General features: G+C 37.2%; 1 protein-coding gene across 2 annotated transcripts in view; it reads right to left on the bottom strand.

The window, feature by feature from the left end:
• Positions 1–19,406, bottom strand: part of ARID5B (AT-rich interaction domain 5B) — a 192,343-nt gene that overhangs the window by 145,816 nt on the left and 27,121 nt on the right. For both annotated transcript variants that reach the window (XM_086382291.1, XM_086382290.1), the window contains exon 3: positions 13,799–14,024. In XM_086382291.1, the coding sequence (XP_086238417.1) occupies positions 13,799–14,024 (226 nt within the window). The remainder of the gene's footprint in view (positions 1–13,798; positions 14,025–19,406) is intronic.

Raw genomic sequence — 19,406 nt, forward strand, 5'->3', positions numbered from 1 at the left:
GAAGACATAGTTACACACTGAGAGTGAGACAACTTAGATATCTTTAGATAAGGGCTACTAGAAAGGTAGCCAAACCAGCAGGCGCTGTATAAGGAATGTAGATCGAGGGTGTTTGTGTTTGACCTGGAGAATGGAAAATCGGAGATATGAGCAGTTATTTTCAAATATCTGAAATGCTATTAAGAAAACAAAAATTTGATTTGTTCTCTGTTGTCTCAGAGAACAGCACCAAAGACAACAGAATATCCTTAATATAATCGCTTGTATGATAAACCATGCATTTCTAATTTAATTCATCAAAAGAAAGAATTTCTAGCACAGAGACAGATAAAAGATGGAATGGAACTGTAAAGTCATGAGTTTCCTCAATCACTGAAAATATTAAAAAGTCAACTAATTTCTGCAGAGACATTTAAGAAGTATTAAGTGCAGAAAAGAGGTCATAACTAGAATTCTGTAACTAGATTATCAATCCTGATATTTTATTATTGTGTGAGATTTACCATTATCCAAAGGGCATGTGTGAAATATTACAAATGTTCACCCAACATTCAATTTTCTTCTCCTTCCAAGAATGCTGTATGATTACATAGCCTCACTTCTCAAAAGTAAAACATGACCAAGGAATTAATCACTTTGTTGATTAATGAAATGTGAGTAGAAGCCTGATACTGCATGTTTCTATATTTAGGTTGCAACTGTCCACTCTACTTTCTTGGGGAAGAAAATAACATTTCTTAAGGTTTACTTTTCTAAAGGAAAGAGGAAAGAACACTGATGTTCTTGAATTGACTAAACACTCCCCCATATGTAATCTAATCTAATCTTCCCCAGTTCCCTGAGATAGGTATTAACTGTTTTACAGATGAGCGATCAAAGCAGAATTAAAAATGTTAGGGTCATACAGCTTACAGAGCAAGGATTTGAATTCAAGTCTGTCTTATTTCAAAGTTCATGCCACAGAGGTTTAGTACAGTGGTCAGCAAGAAGCCGCCTGGGAATGGTAGTTCCTGTGTTTGCTCATTCTTCTAAATCTTTTATTGAAAACATTAATACAAAACAATGGAAACTAAATGAGTACTTTTAATGTAAAAAAAAAAAAAAGAAAGCAAGCCACACAGAGGCTGCACATGTGAAAGCCTATATTTACACACAGCCATCACGTGATAGGTAATTAGCCAGGTAACTATAGGTTTTTCTCTGCTAGAAAAGTATATGTTTCATCATGCTTTGAAATCTGCCTTATTATCAGCATTGCTGTGAAAACAATGTTTTATTCCTTATTGAGTAAATAGGCCAGGAATGGAACATTATTTTTGTAGAAACTAACAGAATACTTTTCTTTGTGAACCAAAGAAGTGGAATGGATGGTTGGAGGGTGGAAAATATCCTCCACCATGAAAATATCCTCCTCCATGAAAATATCCTCCTCCATCGTAATTAAGGGAGGTTAGGATTAAAACAGTACAATTGCCTAGAATAAGAAGTATTAGATATCTTACTAAAACCATTTCCTTAATAACCTGTCACCTAAAAAGGAAAAGACTGTAAACAAGCTGATGATTAGGGGAAAAAAAAAAAAAGGTAAGGCAGAGCAAGTCCAGTCTGGCTTTGTTTATTTCCCTGTATGTTTTTGACACTGCTATAATCCTGACACATGAAATAGATTCCCTTGAGGAGGAGAGGAATTAATAAATGCCAGTAATAATACGTAAAATGTCCACACACAAACTCCTACTACAACACTACCAAAAATCCCTAGGCTAGCAAGCCAGCTTTGAAAATGTTCGGAAGCTCTCAGTAAATTTCCTTGAGTCAGTCTATAGACATAATATGTGCAATCTGTGTGTGCTTAGTCATGGCCAACTCTTTGTGACCCCCATGGTGGACTGCAAATGAAGCTAAAAATAGAAATGAAATACTACAAGTACAGTCATCTCTTCTTGGTATCTGTGGGGGATTGGGTTCAGACACCCTCCCCCGTCCCCACCTCCCAGATACCAAAACCCAAGGATGCTAGTCTCTTATATTGAATGGTAGAATATTTGCACATAACCTACACACATCCTCCTTCATACAGTTGACCCTGGAACAATATGGGTTGGAACTGCATGGGTCCACTTACATAGCAATCCCAGGCTGGTTGGATCCATGGATATAAGGAACTAGGAAAATGGAGGAACTGCAGCGGAAGGCCAAGTATAAGTTATACTGAGAGTTTTGACTGCACAGAGGGTTAGCACCCTAACACCGGTGTGGTTCAAAGGTCATCCCTAGATTAGCTGTTACACTTAATACAATGTAAATGCTAAGTACACAGTTGCTGGAATGGGGCAAATTCAAGTTTCACTTTTTGGAAGTCTCTGAAGGTTTTTTCTTCTTCTTTTCTGAGTACTTGCCACCTGAGGTTGGTTGAATCCATGGATGTGGAACCCAAAGATGTGGAGGGCTAACTTTACATTGCTTCTCCTTCTAGGTACCAATAAGAAGCCCCTCCACTAGGGGGTGTCCTAGGAAGTGCCAGAGAAGAACTCAAGTCAACCACCAAATCCACACAGGTGTCCCCATCACTCAGAGAAGAGAACGCCAGAGATTTCAGAGAAGGTTGATCATAAACGTCGCATGTTTACTTAACCTACTAAATATAGCTTTGAAGTTAGAAAGCCTACAGGATAGTTAGGACTGTTACTGGGAAGATAAGGCAAACACATAACATACTACATTATATTGCTAGTTATAGCATAAGGTGCTCAAACAGGTGGTAGAGACACTAAGTGTGATAAGAGCTCCGTAAGCAGGGAAAATCCTTTGAGCTGGATGTTGAACAAAGGCTTCAGGGGCTTAAACTGAATCTTAATGAAAAGAGAGAATTCCTTCAGGTAAGAATTCTGGAAGGGGCATTCCAAGAATGAGTAAAGCATGAAACTTACTGGAGGGCTGGGGAGCAGGGGAGTGGGTGCATGTGGTTAAAAAGAAAGAAGACCAGGCAGTTGGACTAGTTAGGCTAAGGCAAGAGGTTTACATAAGCGATAGGAGATAAGAGAGAGATAGGCTCTCTTAACTTTCTGTGTGCACTTTGAGCTGGCAATTCTACCCCTACAAACGTATGAGGAAATAGTCATGGATGTGGGCAGAGTTACAAGAATTTCAGGGTTTGTGGGAAAACAGAAGCAACTGAAATGTCCAAACAGAAACACATCTACAATGAACGTTATGCAGGCAGAAAGAAACAGTGGAGACAGAGTGGTTCATAATATGGGGGCACGGTCATAATACACCTGTACAAATGTAAATGGGGGAGGGGCAGACATTTCATTTTTATAGGGAAAAAGACTATACATATTAATTCATACCTAAAAACACATTCATATAGATTAGAATATTGATATAAGAAATGCTAACAACAGTTACTTCCAAGTAGGAGGAAAAGCAGCAACGTATTTTTCTACACTTTGTTGTATAGCTTTTATCTTCTAATATGAACACGGATAATCCTGGCAATCAGAAAAACAACAACAATGAACAATAACAGTATTTAATACAAAAGAAGGACTTTCCTACTGGTCCAGTGTTAAGACTTTCAACTTTCAACGCAGGGAGTGTGGGTTCAGACCCTGGTTGGGGAGCTAAGATTCCACATGCCCTGGGGCCAAAAAACCAGAACATAAAGCAGGAACAGTGTTGTAACAAAGTCAATAAAGACTTTAAAAATTGTCCATATCAAAAACATGTGAAAAAAAAGAAAAAAAAATCTGGGGTTTGGGGCTGAATATTTCACTGGATGCTTGCCTACAACATTTGCATCTCATCCAGTAGGCATGAAGTTACAAAGAAAGGGAGACTAGAGGCCGAATGCCAGTATTTTTAAAGGGTCAGAAGTATAAAAGATGCTAGAAATGCTTTAAAAATTATTAGGTTGGTGAAAAAGTAATTACAGTTTTGCAATGTTGAAATCTGCCATTTGATACTGGAATACATTCTTAAATGCGGTTATGTCACACCTCATTTTAATGCACATCTCTTGCTTTATGATTTTTGCTAATGAATTATTACTTGCTGTGTATTTTCTATGTATTGTAGACCATAGAAATGATGTTTGACAAAAAGCAAATTCAAGCAGTTTTCTAAACCAAATTCAAAATGGGCCATAAAGCAGCAGAGACAACTCACAACATCAACAACACATTTGGCCCAGGAACTGCTAATGAACATACAGTGCAGTGATGGTTCAAGAAGTTTTGCAAAGGAGACGAGAACCTTGACGATAAGGAGCACAGTGGCCAGCCATCAGAAGTTGACAATGGCCAACTGAGAGGATCATCGAAGACTGCCCTCTTACAACTACACGAGAAGTTGCCAAAGAACTCAATGTCAACCATGTTATGTTGTCTGGCATTTGAAGTAAAGCAGAAAGGTAAAAAGGCTCAGTAAGTGGGTGTCTCGTGAGCTGACCACAAATCAAAAAAATTGTTGTTCTGAAGTGTTGTCTTATTCTATGCAACAACAACAAACCATTTCTCGATTGGATTGTGACATGCAACAAAGAGAGGATTTTATACAACTGGCAATGACCAACTCAGTGGTATGACTGAGGAGAAGCTCCCAAGCACTTCCCAAAGCCAAATTTGCACCAAAAAAGGGGTCATGGTCACTGTTGCATGATCTGCTGCCACTCTTGATCCACTACAGCTTTCTGAATCCCAACAAAACCACGACATCTGAGAAGTATGCTCAGTAAATCGATGAGATGCGCCGAAAACTACAATGTCTACAGCCAGCACTGGTCAACAGAAAGGGCCCAATTCTTCTCCACAACAACACCCAAACACACATCACACAACCAACGCTTCCAACGTTGAACAAATTGGTCTCCAAAGTTCCACCTCATCTACGATATTCACCTGACCTCTCCCCAGCTGAAGCATCCTGACAGCTTTCTGCAGGGAAAATGCTTCCACAACCAGCAGGAGACAGGGCATGCTTTCCAAGAGTCTGTCGAATCCTGAAGCGTGGAGTTTTACGCTACAGGAGTAAACAAACTTATTTCTCATTGGCAAACATGTGTTGATTGTAATGGTTCCTATTTTGATTCATAAAGATGTGTTTGAGTCTAGTTATCATGATTTAAAATTCAGACTGAAACCATAATTACTTCGGCACCAGCCTAATAAAAAGCAAGTGGAAAGCTCCAAAGAAAGAGAATTCAAGGCCAGGCACATCTCTGGGATTTTAGGGGGAAACAGAGAGGCCGTTGAACTCCAGCACGCTAGCTGAAAACACACAGGGCCAGGCAACTAGGAAAATTCCAAATCCACAGCACTGTTTTCTCGACCCCCACTGTGCGAAAAGCATTTTGTAAAGCCTCTGAAAACCCACTATTACTCCAATCTGTCCTAAATAAACATTCATTAAAATGGGGGTAAAAGTTCAAACCTCAAATGTCCTCAGAAGTGACCTGTACAAACTACAGACTTAAACACACAATGTTAGAGGAGAAAAGAGGAGTGGGTCTTTGACATTTAGAAAGAATTACTGTTTTGCAATAAAATCTCACATTTAAAGTACTTGAAAAGACAAATGAGCAATTGGGAAGAATCAGCATCAATACTAAAGAGAATTAAGCCTAAATGTCCAAATCAAATACCTGTTCACAAAGCCCTCTGGAATAGCTCCATCAATTCACATGTTGGATGTATATACTAGTGGATTCCACGGTGATGCTATCATGGTAACAGCTATAATAATGACCTATAATCAGTAATCATGTAGTGGCCAAAGAGATGAGAGGTGGAATGCAAATGAAAGTATTTCAGAGTTACAATAAAAGAAAAGCACATTGCACTTCCAGCTCAAGGGGAATGTTGAATCAAACTTCATTTTTAAAGCACATTTGAGGCACAGTGTTGCACTGTTCAAGGGTGTTTGACAGGCCACGTGGATCAGTCAGTTTATTCTTCACAGTAGGCTCTTACCACCTGATGCAGATAGAAGTATTGCTCCAAATAGGCCAGTCTGTCTACAATACCAGATATTAACGAGTGTGCAAGAAGCCAAGTGCAATCTGCCTAAAAGATTTTCCAAAAGACCCCGGGTATGCAATCAGAAACTAAAGGTGGTGTATATATACATATACATAGCAAGGGACTCAGACCACAGCTGAATTTCTTTCATCTTTGGTAATCTTCCCATCAGACGGTGACTGCCACAGATACTTCACTGTGAAATTCACATTTCTATTAATGAGACTGAAACAAAAGTATGGGTTGGTTGCCTTCTCCATCATGGTCTTTTTTTATCATAGATATGGCCGTACACCAGAAAACAGAAAATGAAAAAAAAAAAAAAAGGCAAGAACTGCTAGAGTCCAGAAGGATGATAATGAACTAAACTAACACATACGATAATTTAGGGAAGACATGCTGGTCTTTTATCTTATTTGATCAGAACAGCTTAAACAAAGCTGGACTCCAAGCTGGTATTCAACTGTGGCTCTTTATTGAGGCAAATACACTACAAACCTACCCTAAATGCTACAATATTTAACTATAGGAATTACAGAAGCTTGAAAGGCAAGGCAGTGATACAGAGCCAGAACACCTTCTGCCATATTAGCTGATGATGGTGCTCATTAGATAATAGTCTACATTTAACACTACTGATTTTTTTTTTAAAGATAACTAAACTTCAGGAGGTATAGGGGTTCAATAACATCTTTTCCCTCCTTTTTGCCCTGAGGAGTAAAAAGTCAAGGCCATACGACTTTAGGGAAGATATTCTAACAGTTTTGCCTGAGTCAGTTCTATCCAGAGGGTGCCAAGCCTGATGGATGTACCATGGCTTTCTTCCACTGGAAGCCTAGGGTTCTTAGCAGAGATGAGCTTGCAAAATGTAAGTGGGTAAGATGGTATAAAAGAACAACCAGAGTATGTCCTGATGAGTAATTAGGATGGGGAAGGATTCTGAGACCATATCCTGGTGAAAAATTGAAAAAAAAAAAGGGGGGGGTGGTTATTTGGCTAAATAAAGAGAGGATTGAGGATGATATCAAGGAAAGGGGGAGGAAATACCAAGTGTACCAATGGCCAGTCTGACAATACTATGAAGAGCTCCTAACAAGCATGAGTTTCTTTGTTCAACTATTGTATCCAAGAGGTGAATGCTGATAACCTGAACACTAAAAATAGCACTGAAGTTGCAATTTCACTTTCTACTTCTGCCCCAACACCTCACACTCTAAAGTTTAGAACAAAGTCTTAAATTCTATAAACTTCTCTTCAGTTGACTATTCACCTTAAATCCATTATCAAAAGATATGAATCTGGTGTTCTAGAAAGCATTCATCACTCTAGGTGACACTAGAAGATCTGAAAGTCAATAAAAATTCCAAATGGAAGGGTCTTAACTTGAAATGAGCCTTCAGGAGGGTGGCAGTATGAATATCTAGACAGCAATATCAAGGACCAGCTGTCGACTGGCTCACATACAAATTTCACAGACTTCCCTTCCGGCAGATCTAGCCAAGATGGCTGAGTGCAGACAACATACATCATTGTTATTTATTCAAGACACTTTTTATATGTTCATTTTACCATTGTTTCAGGACAGTGTTCAACTCTTTGATTACATGATGAAGCTGAATTTTAACTTTGAAAGGAATGGAATAAACTCCCATCAATGTTCCCAGGCCCTTAGAAAATGGCTGGTCACTACATTGTTCTAAAGCTCTGAATGTCTTGGGGACAGACTCTTGGAAGTGTGAACTTGCTCCTGTCAGAGGTTCTTTGGGCTGTCACTTGACAATGAAATGAAGCAACCTTTTGAAGAAAAAGCCATGTTGGCACGTGGATGGCATGCCTCTCCTGTGTTTGTTGTGGAAGCATTAGATTGTTTAAAGAATGCATGGTTCATACAACAGTATTGTTGGAGGAGCCTGTGACAAAATCCTTTGGAAATTATCTTTACAAATTTTTGATAAGCTTCAAGTGTAATTGATTTCTATTTTGAACTCAAGGACACTGTAAAGGCTAATTTGTTTCAGTGAAGAGGCCCTTCTGTAGGGATTCCTCATGATATCCACAAACAGCATCATTCAACAATATATCATCCAAGAAATTTCCCAAGTTTCTATCTTAAGAAAAAAAAAATAGCCTGGTAGGTCAGCCATGGACGTTAAAATATAAACAACAAATACCCTCAGAAGACTGTTTAACATACAAACAAAATTTACATCTAGGAAGGAAGGAAGGATAAAAGAAAAGGGTTGTCTTAGTAAGAATCATGTCTTCAATCCTAAGAAGTTGATTAGATGTCTCTGGTGAAAAATACTTACTATGACAAACTGTTAGCACCTTAGCATGCTTCTTATTAGAGATATTTATACTGTTTTCTGCAACACAAGGCAAGAATCCTTCCCATAGCCAGCCACATCCTGGGAAGCAGCTTGACATATCAAACTCACAGTTAAGTTGAAACAACCGTTTGAAATAAAAAGCCTCCAGAAATTCCAGGCAAAGACTACAGTCAATTTCTAACTAAAAGTACTAGAGAAGATACCACACATCACTGGCCACTGTGGCCCAGCTTATTTAGACAGAATTTAAGAGGAAAAGTGTTATATAAAATATAAATACATGTTTTTACATAAACATATATATTTGTATCCTTTCTCCACATAGATGTATATATAATATATACAAAGTGTGTGAGTATATATAAAATATATATAAGTAAAAGCAAGAACCTAAAGGATTTTAATAACAGTCTTCTATCAAGGCAGATAGTGAGAGCGTAAACCGTGCCCCAAATCACCAGAACATGAGATTAGGGATGTTCTTAGACAAATTAGCTAATATTATACCGCCTAACTCCCTTTGATATAGACCTCCTTCTCATAATAATAGGATGACGACAAAACCATCTCAGACTTCAGCTTCACAAATGCTTCCATAGACACTTTTTTCTCAGTCTATCTTCTCAAAAAACAAAGCACACGCTATTACCCATTTCACACATGAGGGACCTGAAGTGTAAACACAGTGACTTGTGCCCTGAGTGCCATCTCCAGGGCAGGAAAAGCTAAGATTCTCCTGACCACCAAACCATGGCTCCTTTACCACCACCATGCTGTCTGTTCCCCACGGTACAGTAAACCTCCCAGCAGAAGAGACAGGGGAAGGTACTCTTTCTCAGTTTGATGGGACTTTAGAAACAGAAATTGAACTGAAGGAAGCCCCATCATTAAATTCAGCCATACCCACACCCACATCTTTTGGTCTCTTTTCCCAATTTCAGCTCAGATTCCCCTATCTTTTCCTTCTTTTTCTAGAGACACATTTGGAGATGAAACCATTCATAGCTGCCCATTCACAGACAATTTGTGGCAGCATAATTGACAATGAGTCTGCTGCTGCTGCAAAAAAAAGAAAATGCTGCTTTAATAACCTTGGCCTAAAATACATTCTGTTGTATGCCTCAAAGGGTTTCAATAAAAAGTCAACCTGTAGAGACATATTTTCTTGGCTTAAACAACAATCCAAAGCATATAAATGTAGTCCAACTATAATGACATATTTATAGGCCAATAAAGCTTACACTGCAGCTTTCATACTTCACTTAAAGGAACTCTGTAAGAAGCAGTGTTATATAAAATAATTTGATTTTTTTTTTCAAACTTTAGCCCAAGGAATAAAAAAAAATGCAAGTATGCTATGTTTAACTGATAGTGTTTATATTCCTTAGTTGCTTAAAGTTTCATAAAATGAAATAATTCTTCATTTGACTAGTTCCAACTGCCATACCAAATATGGGTATCAGGTCCACTTTATTACAAACGCTAAGTACTGTAATTCTAAAGACAAAAATAAATAACTAGAGGCTTGTATAGTGAACGATTTAATCAACCCGATTCTTCTGGAAAAACAGGTTCCTGTGTTCATTATGCTTATGAATAATACATTCCTTAACCCTTCTTTTTTAACATAGTTATTTTTTTCCTCCTTTTTCTATAAACTTCAGTATGAAACTGTCTGAAAGAAGGTAAAATATTTCACTGAGTAAAGTCACAATTTGAATTGGTTTCATATTGAACTTTCTTTGAAAAGGACAAAGAAGGGGGAAAGAGATGAATGTACTCGCACATCTCAGAAGTGTTTTTTTAAGATTATTACTTTCCACACCATCTAGATCTGCAGTTTAGTCATCATTTATGATCTTAAATAGTTTTTTTTTAAAAAAGCAAACATGACATCCGCAAATATTGTCCTTGAAGGGCAAGGGGATTAAAAAAATGAAAGAGTTGTGATTTGATGATTTGAGTCAGAGCAGTTATTGGAAGCTGCCATTTGGGGCAGAGTTTCTCTTTGTGGAGTATTAATTTGTTGGCAGAAACACATTTGTGAGAACATTCTTTTTTTTTTTTTAAACTATTCAGAGAGACAGGAAGTGACAAACTGGGATTAAAGGGAACTTAATTCTAACTAAACACTGAACAAGAAGAGTTCTATAATTAGCTTTTATATGGTAGAATCCCTTCTTTAAGAGTCAACTAAATTATTTTGTTATTATTGATATTTTAACATGGCAAAATAATTCAGTCAGAAAAATAACATATTGGAGTTTTACTTTATCCACAGAAAGGTGAGATCAGTCTATTCTTTCTTTACTTCTGCTAGGAAAAAAAAGAGGGAGGGGGTCTTAAGTAATCTCAGAGTTCATCTTCTTTTTCTGGTAAGAACAATGAGGAGCTGGAAGGGTTCTACAGAAGGAAAAACCTAATAAGTGTGTGAACTTCCATCAACAATGTGGTATTGGAAGTGGTTTCAGTGTGGCCAAGAGAAAGGGAGATAAGAAAACCACTGTGTAGAAAGAAAAGTGCAGACAACAAATATTTTGATGTTGCAGACAGAGAAAGGAAGAGGTTGAAGAGAAAGTTGTTGGGACAGGAATGTACACAGCAAAGGACACCCCCAATCTCCCCAGTATAAATCCTCATAATGTAAACTCGCAACCCTTAGATCAAGCAGATAATGAAAACTCATTACATTAAGGAAAGTTTTTGTTTCTCTTTCCACATTATTACAACACAGTGTGCATTCCAATTACAAAAGCTATTTGTCTCAAATTCCCCACAGTTCATACCAACTAAGTAGAATTTCAAGGCCCCAAATTCTATCCTTAAAGAGGTATTTTACATTAAAAAAAGAGAGAGAAAAATACACAGTGTTCCTTATTCTTCAGAGAGCTTTCCCAGTCAAATCTCCTGTTGCTTATTTTCCTTTCCTCTGCACTAATCATAGAGCTGTTTCCCAAATGAGACCACCCCCCACCCACCACCCAAAAAAAAAAAAAAATCAGTCATCTAGAGATCCTTTTATCAGGTCACATTCCTTGGCCTTGCCTCAATCTTACTGAATGAAGAATCTGGGAAAACTGGCCTCAGCAATCAGTATTATTTTAAAAATTTCTCTAAGTCTAACGAACAACAAGATTTAAAAACCACTAAGTACTTTGAATATGCATTATAAACCAATGTCTTCTGGAATCAATTATTAAAAAGTTACATTATGGACATTTTTAGAGTTCAGGAAGATCAAAACCTCTAAATGTCCTGATGAAATTAAGAAGTTGGGTTTCTTTTCATTCATTAATAAACTATCAATTTTAAATACAAAAACAGCTCTGCTATAAATACTCTTGTTTATATGCGTGACATCAAGCTTAACCATCTACACATCCTTTCGTCCCCCATGGGTTTCCTGTTTAGTTTTTTATTAGTAACAGTATAGTTCAGAACTTAAAAAAAAAACACAAACAAACAAAAGGAAGGTTTTAATGTTAAGAAAAACATAAGACAATAGCAATACAGCTTAGATCATATATTAGGCAAGTAACACAACAGCTGTATTATTCAGCATTACCACATGTCAGAAGGCTAGTCACATGTGTTCACAAAATTGTAACAGCCTATATAAGAAAATCAGTAAAAAAAAAAAAAAAGGAGGGGGGAAATTCTTTGGTTTTAAAATAAAAACCACTAGATTAATAATTTTCTCTAAATGTGCACATGACAACCAGGCCACCATGACCAAAATATTATTGTCTGACATCTAACAAAACATGCCAAGAAACTGTTGATTATTAAACTCAAACTGCAAGAAAATATTAATGCTATTCCCAAAATACAGCATAGCTCATCACAAACCAGAATCACACAAAAGACAAGTCAGTTACAGGTGTTATTCAGTCTCATTATGCCAATTAAAATAGTCTAAGTTTGTTGTAGTAGTTAAAATCTAGGTTAAAAGAAAAAACAGGAAGTTTTCACATTAACGCATAAAATAGGGCTATGAAAATCAGCACTGTGCTAGAATGAAAGAAAAAGATGCCTTAATATGTTAAAAGTGAAGTTCCTCTTTGCCTAAAGAGGAAATAACTGGTCTAAATCAGAGGTCAACAACATTGGTCTTGAGCAATGCTAGGAAAGTAAGTCAGTGAATGCCACTTGGGAGACACAAAAGAGAAAAAAAAAAAAAACAGGAAAGGACACAAAAAATTCACTGGAGAAGACAGTGTTAAGAAAAAGCAACAGAATTAATTATAGAGCCCCTTCCATATACCAATATACACTTATCACTGGGTGTTACATCTCCCAATGACACTGAAAAGTGTCCACATTTTCCAGGCTTGGGGGTTAATTTGCCCAAGCCCACACAGCTAAGGAAGCAACAGAGTCAGGATTCAAACACTAAACAGAATAACGACTCTAAATCCCAATTTCTCCTTTAAAGCTGTAGTGGAATAGGGGAAGGAAGGAAAGAAAAAACCATATAGTTAATGGTGACCACTGAACACTAAAAACTCTTGGGGGACCTAGGCCAGGAGTTGCCAACCAGCGAAGGATCCTCTGCTCTGAGGTTGCTCCCTTGATCCACGTTAAATAATTCATCTGTCTTCCTCGTTTTGCTTTCCCGACACAGTCCTAATAAATGTCATATTATCTACTCAGAACAAATATTTTAACTCTCCACTCATTCAATTTTAGGTCCCTCAATTAAGACTTAACGCCTTGATAGCAACTGAAAGTGAAAGTCGCTCAGTCGTGTCCGACTCTTCAAGACCCCATGGACTGTATAGTCCATGGAATTCTCCAGGCCAGAATCCTGGAGTGGGTAGCCTTTCCTTTCTCCAGGGGATCTTCCCAACCCAGGGGTCGAACCCAGGTCTCCCGCATTGCAGGCACATTCTTTACCAGCTGAGCCACAAGGGAAACCCAAGAATACTGGAGTGGGTACCTATCCCTTCTTCAGTGGATCTTCCTGACCTAGGAATCGAATCGTGGTCTCCTGCATTGCAGGCGGATTCTTTACCAACGAGCTATGAGCTACTGGAAGCTGCTAAAAGCCACGTGTTGTATTATCCATTTTCTAGCACAGGGCTCCACACATAGAAGGTCTTATGACCCAACAGGTAACATCCATTTCTTACACACCCAGTCATCTATCCATTCATATTCCCAGGTCCCTTTGAGATTAAAGAAATTACATATATATATGTACACGAGAGAAGGAAATGGCAACCCACTCCAGTGTTCTTGCCTGGAGAATCCCAGGGACAGAGGAGCCTGGTGGGCTGCCATCTATGGGGTCGCACAGAGTCGGACACGACTGAAGCGACTTAGCAGCATATATGTACACACACACACAAGGATATGAATGACAGTGTTTCCAGCAAAACCTACAATAAAAGAAGTGGTTACTGTACATGCCTACATGTTAGATTTAGAAGTACAAACGATAATTACCAAGGTCAGCCTTTTCCTTGAGAACGTCTTTGAAGTTGAGTCCACTGTTCAAGGTTGACTGCCGGTACTTCAGCAGAGCTTCCTTCTGTCCATTCCTTCCCAGGGACTCCGTTTTCACTGACCCAGCTTGGAGACCACATCTCCACTTGGAGAAATCAGAATGTACCCACTTGACCAGGTCTTCAAGCTTCACGATCACCTTTTCGGAAACAGCAATGACTTCATCCTACAAGAGGTAGTTGGGAGAGAACAACAGTATTGGTGGTTTTGAAGTAAAATAATACATTTTTCAATAAAGCCCATCTGAAATACCATTTGAGTGGTTTAATCTAATGCGAGAAGACAATGAGTTTTTTTTTTTTGGTGACAGAGGACCTTCAATAACTCACTTCATTTCAAAGGTTTTTCACTGCTTGTGGTCTAGCTGAGGAGTAGTTATAGGATTTTTTGTTATGTGCTTAGAATAAGTCCAAAAATTGGGCAGTAATTCTAATAGCTATCTTTAATGCTAGTTGCCAAAGCTCAGTCTCCCTTTTTGACCACTTGGGTGAAAGCTAATTTTTAGGTGCCATTAATTACAAAAGTAAAAAAGCAAGAAATAGATGACTAATGGTTAGCCTGTCTTTATATAAATGGTCTAAGTAAATCTGGGATTCTTGGAACTCTGACTCACCCCCAAATTCCTATGTTTATGGTACATTTTCCCTTGGCTTATACACAAATATTGAATTTAACTTTTGTCCTAAAATTAAATAAAACTGTGATGTAATCCCAAAAGAAATACTTCATAAATGTTATGTGCTTCCCACTGAAAGAAACTTACACATTCTCATGTTTCTTAAAAACTTTGTAAGTTGAGAAATGAACTGATTTTTTCTCTTAATACATATGGGGTAAGAAGCAAGAGGGTGGGTGAGGAGAAAGCCTTTGAATCTAAGAAAAGTAGTTGAAACTTGAGTTTCTCCTATGGATCATAAATTTGAATTTTAAGCATCTTTAATTGTTTCCAGGAAACAACCAACTTTTCTGACTCAGAATTAATCCAACAAGATATTTAATAGATATCCATTCATGGAGCAAAGGAGGGCCTCTCTTTCCCAAAGATACTTTGAAAAGGCTTAAGAAGATCATCTCCCTGGGTTTAAAGTTAGATTATTTGAAGCATTTGACATTTCAACTTGAACTGACTTCTTTCATTTCTTTTACTTCACGTTTCTGAAGAAAGCTGAGCTGTGAAAACCCCTAAGCTTACAAAATCTTAGAAATATTTTTGACAAACAACAACAGGAAGATGTCTCTGAGCTATTAAACAAAGGGAATTCACAAGTGATTTTTGGCTAATTTTTCTATAAAACATGACTCTTTCCTTCTTCTCTCCCACCTACACACACACACACACACACTGTACACACTGTACACACTACTCCAAAGCAAACAAAAGAGGGTTTATTAAGATAAGCTTCATACAGTTAAAAGCCCTGGATTTGAAAACATTTAGTCTTTTTAAAGTGTTTTAAGCTAGGATCTAAAATTTCACTTTTCCTCATCCAGTTCCAAGCTGCCTCTGAGAAGAGTTTGTTAGGTAGCAGCAAAATAACAAATCTCAATCAAAAATGAAAAGTAAAACTTTTGTAATGGAATCCTTTCCCTTATCATGATTAAATATGAACTTCCAGTAAATGGGAGACAAAGCGGGAACTGTTTGTATCTTCTGCTCAAGAAAAAAAAAAGTCAATACTTTATAAACAATGGGGCATATTACAAAGTACCATTTCAATGGATGATTTCACTCAGACTCACTACACCATCCTCTTGAAATAAAAGATCTGTAGTTGTCACGCATTTTATAGCTATTACATGGTGATTATTAAATGCCAGAATAAAAATTCAGGCTGGGTATTGTTTCAAAGCATATGGGAACAGCTTCTGGAAAGGGCAAACCAGAAATCAAGTTTAGAATATACTGGAAAATAATTAAGTATCATGGTATATAAGTCTCAACATTAGCAAAAATGGAATTTGGCAACAATTTTACCAAATATGGTTCCCTAGAAGAGACAAGTCTGGAGATGAGTGTTATTTTCAAATAGCTCTAACTATGATCAAATGATTATCATTTCAATTACCAGTTGCTTCAGATCTTTTCCAAGAAATGGCATGACTAGCTCTGGCTGGCTTCCAACACCCGCCAAACAAATCGTTTATTAACCAAGAGAAAATACAATCCTTATGATGTCATTGATGAATAAACCCATCTTTCAAGATCCAGTCTATAGATTTATTCCTCCTTCCTCTTTCTCCCTGAAACAGACTTTGAGTACTATGAATATACACAATACATAAAAATAAATGCAGGAATTCAAATAAACACATATTAGCCGTAAACCCAAGTTTGGATTAATTGTGAAACCACCAGTATGTCTCACTGTGGATTCAGAGAAACTAGCCCTACAACATTTCAAATGCCAGGATTTAGAAGGAAATCTGATAAGCGGAGGAGGGGGAAGAAACTAAACAACCCGAAAGAGCAAAATAGCCAACATATATATAGAAAAAGTCTCAGGAAACATTACTTGGTATACACAATGGCATAAATCACATGTTCGTGTTTACTATTCTGAGCCGGTGCTGACTAAAGTTCCTAATACCATTCTTGGGCAAGTCTCTATATCTAAGAAAAGAATTTCAATAAACTCATCTAATGATTACATTAGCTCTCTGCAAACCAAAAATTAGCACTAGATAAGTATTGCTGACTTACTCTCAACACAACAGGAACATAAAGAAATACACTATTATTCTATTAATGTGCCTTAGCTCTTTGAACCCAGAGCCGAATCAATATTTATATAGACTGAGTTGGGACGCTTTCTAAGTTCATCATTGTTTTAAGCTGCCTATTTCTGTCATTTGGGTTTTGTTTCTCCAACTGTGTAGTAACAGCATACTCAATCATAGATTCCTCTAAGTCAAAGGAGATCATCTGGTCATATATCAGCCAGCTCATGTGTGTGGCTGGCCTCTCCAAGTGTTGTACAAATTGAGAAATTTTACACAAAGTCCCCAGACTTCTAACTCCTCTTATAAAATAAAATAAAGTGATATGTGAAAAAAAAAAAAACAACAACAACCAGAAAACCCCTCTCAAAACAGGAAAGTTGAAAGTGAGTAGGGTTGCTTTCTTTAGATGTAAGGCAAGCCCTGTAGTTTGCCACTGACCCCCCACCACTCCCTGTCACCTCACATTCAGCCCACCGTTCCCGTACCTGCCCGGCCCCTTGGACAGGAACCCATCATTTAAACTTCCAAGCCCTAATTCATCCCACCTCCTCCACGGCAATGATGAGAACAGTAAGACTCAGTGACACGTCCTACTGCCAGCTTCAGGTGGAAGTTGGACAAGAATCCAAGTTTCCTATCTGCCAACACAGCATTCATCCTGGACTCTGGAGCCAGACTGCCTGGGTTCAAATCCCTGCCCTGTAATTTACTCCCTGTGGAACACTAGGCGACTTTAACTTTCTTGTGCTTCCATTTCTTAAACACACATTTTTTTTTTAAGTTTAGTAATACTGTCTATCTCTGATGGTAATGGTGAGGATTCAATCTGTCAACATAAATGAAGTGGTATGTCACCTCATTATCCTTGTTTCTCTAAATTAGTGTTTTCCAAATAGTACCAGAGATGAGTTTAGATGGTTCATGGATGAATCTTTTAAAATTCAATATAACTTACTCACTGCATATTTATTCTTGTAGTAACTTTCCACTTATGGGGAAGTGGTACTGGCTTCCCATTTATAGGGGATACAGAAAGTTTCTTTTTAAAAAAATTTTGTTTTTAAAAATGGGTTAGTTTGAACAAAAGCATTAAATAAACGTAGGAGATATGGGTATGGCAAAAAAAAGTCTTGATGCTATGAAAATAAAATTTGGGATGGTATATTATATATCAGTGGTTCTCGAAGTATGGGCCAGGAGCCCTGGGGAATCCCCAAGACTATTTCAGGTGGTCCATAGAGTCAAAACAATGATCATAATAATACTAAGAAATTATTTGCTTTTTTCACTCTTATTCTCGTTCAAGTGTCTAGTGGGGTTTTCCAGTGACTATATGACAGATGGTATGGCAAAAGAGTGAATACAGAAGGAGATATCAGAATACAGCTGTCTCTTTAAGCTCAATGGTAAAGAAATTTACAAAAATGTAAAACAATGCCACTGTTTATACTATTTTTTTTTGTTTTTGAAAATATGGTTAATTTTCATAAAAATGTGTTACATTTACATAATGGGTTTATATTGCCATTTTCATTTTTAAAATTAACTTACAGTAAAACTTCCTTTTTTGGTGTACAGTTCTTTGTACACATGGCAACTACTGATCTTGCCTGGTATGGTTTTCTCTTCTGCAAAATGTCATATAAATTAAATCATACAGTGTGAAATCTTTTACGACTGCTTATATTTCACTCAGCATAATGCCTTTGAGAGCCACCAGGCTGCTGCCTGTATCAACAGCTTGTTCCTTTTTTTCTGCTGAATAGTACCCCGTGGTATGGATGTGTTCCATTGAGGAACACTGGGTTGTTTCCAACTTTGGTGATTACAAATAGAGTTGCTATAAATATTCATGTACAAGTTTTCGTGTGAACATGCATTTTCAGTTCTCTTGAATAAATACCTAGGAGAGGGACTGTTGAGTCATATAGTAAGTATATATTTCATTTTGCAGAAGCTGCCCCACTGTTTTCCAGAGTGGCTGTACCATTTTGCATTCCCACAAACAATGCATGAGAGTTCCAGCTGTCCCCTGTCCTTACGAGCACTTGATACTATGACTGTTAATTAACTTATTATTGCCATTTTAATATGTATGTAGAGGTTTCTCATCATGTTTTTAATTTTCATTTCCCTAATGGCTGATGATGTTGAACATCTTTTCAGGTGCTAATTTGCCATCCGTATATCCTTTCTGGTGAAGTGTGTATTTAAGTCTTTTGCCCATTTTTAAACATTGGGTTGTTTATTTCCATATTGTTGAGTTTTGAGAGTCCTTGTACCCTCGTGATATGTCTTTTATTAGACCTAGGGTTTGAAAATATTTTCTCCTATTCTGTAGCTTGTCTTTTCATTCTTTATCAGTGTGTTTAACAAAAGTTTTACACTTTGATCAAGTCCAATTGATCATTTTTTAATTTTATGGATTGTAGTTTTACTTTTATACCTATGAATTCTTTGCCTGAGTTCTGGTCATGAAGAATTTCTCCTTTGTCTTCTTCCCAAAGTTCTATAGTTTTACATTTACAAATATAATCCATTTTGATTTAATTTTTTGTCAAGTCTGAGTCAGCTTGACAATCAGTTTTTGCATATACATGTCACATTACTTTTATTTTTAAACAAATTGAGCATTTAAAATTATTTTGTTTTAATTTCTAATACCAGTAGATATAATCCACATAAACCAAAGCACCTCTGTGGTCCTAAATAATCTGAGCATAAAGGGTCTTGAGTTTAAAATCTTTCAAAATCACTATATCATTAACCAAGGCTATTCTTAACTTTTATACACAATGGAATATTACTCAACTATTAAAAAGAATGC

Source organism: Bos grunniens, chromosome 28 (genome assembly GCF_055505025.1).
Source record: "Bos grunniens cultivar Pamir isolate PY7600 chromosome 28, Bosgru_T2T1.0, whole genome shotgun sequence".
Lineage (NCBI taxonomy): Eukaryota > Metazoa > Chordata > Mammalia > Artiodactyla > Bovidae > Bos > Bos grunniens.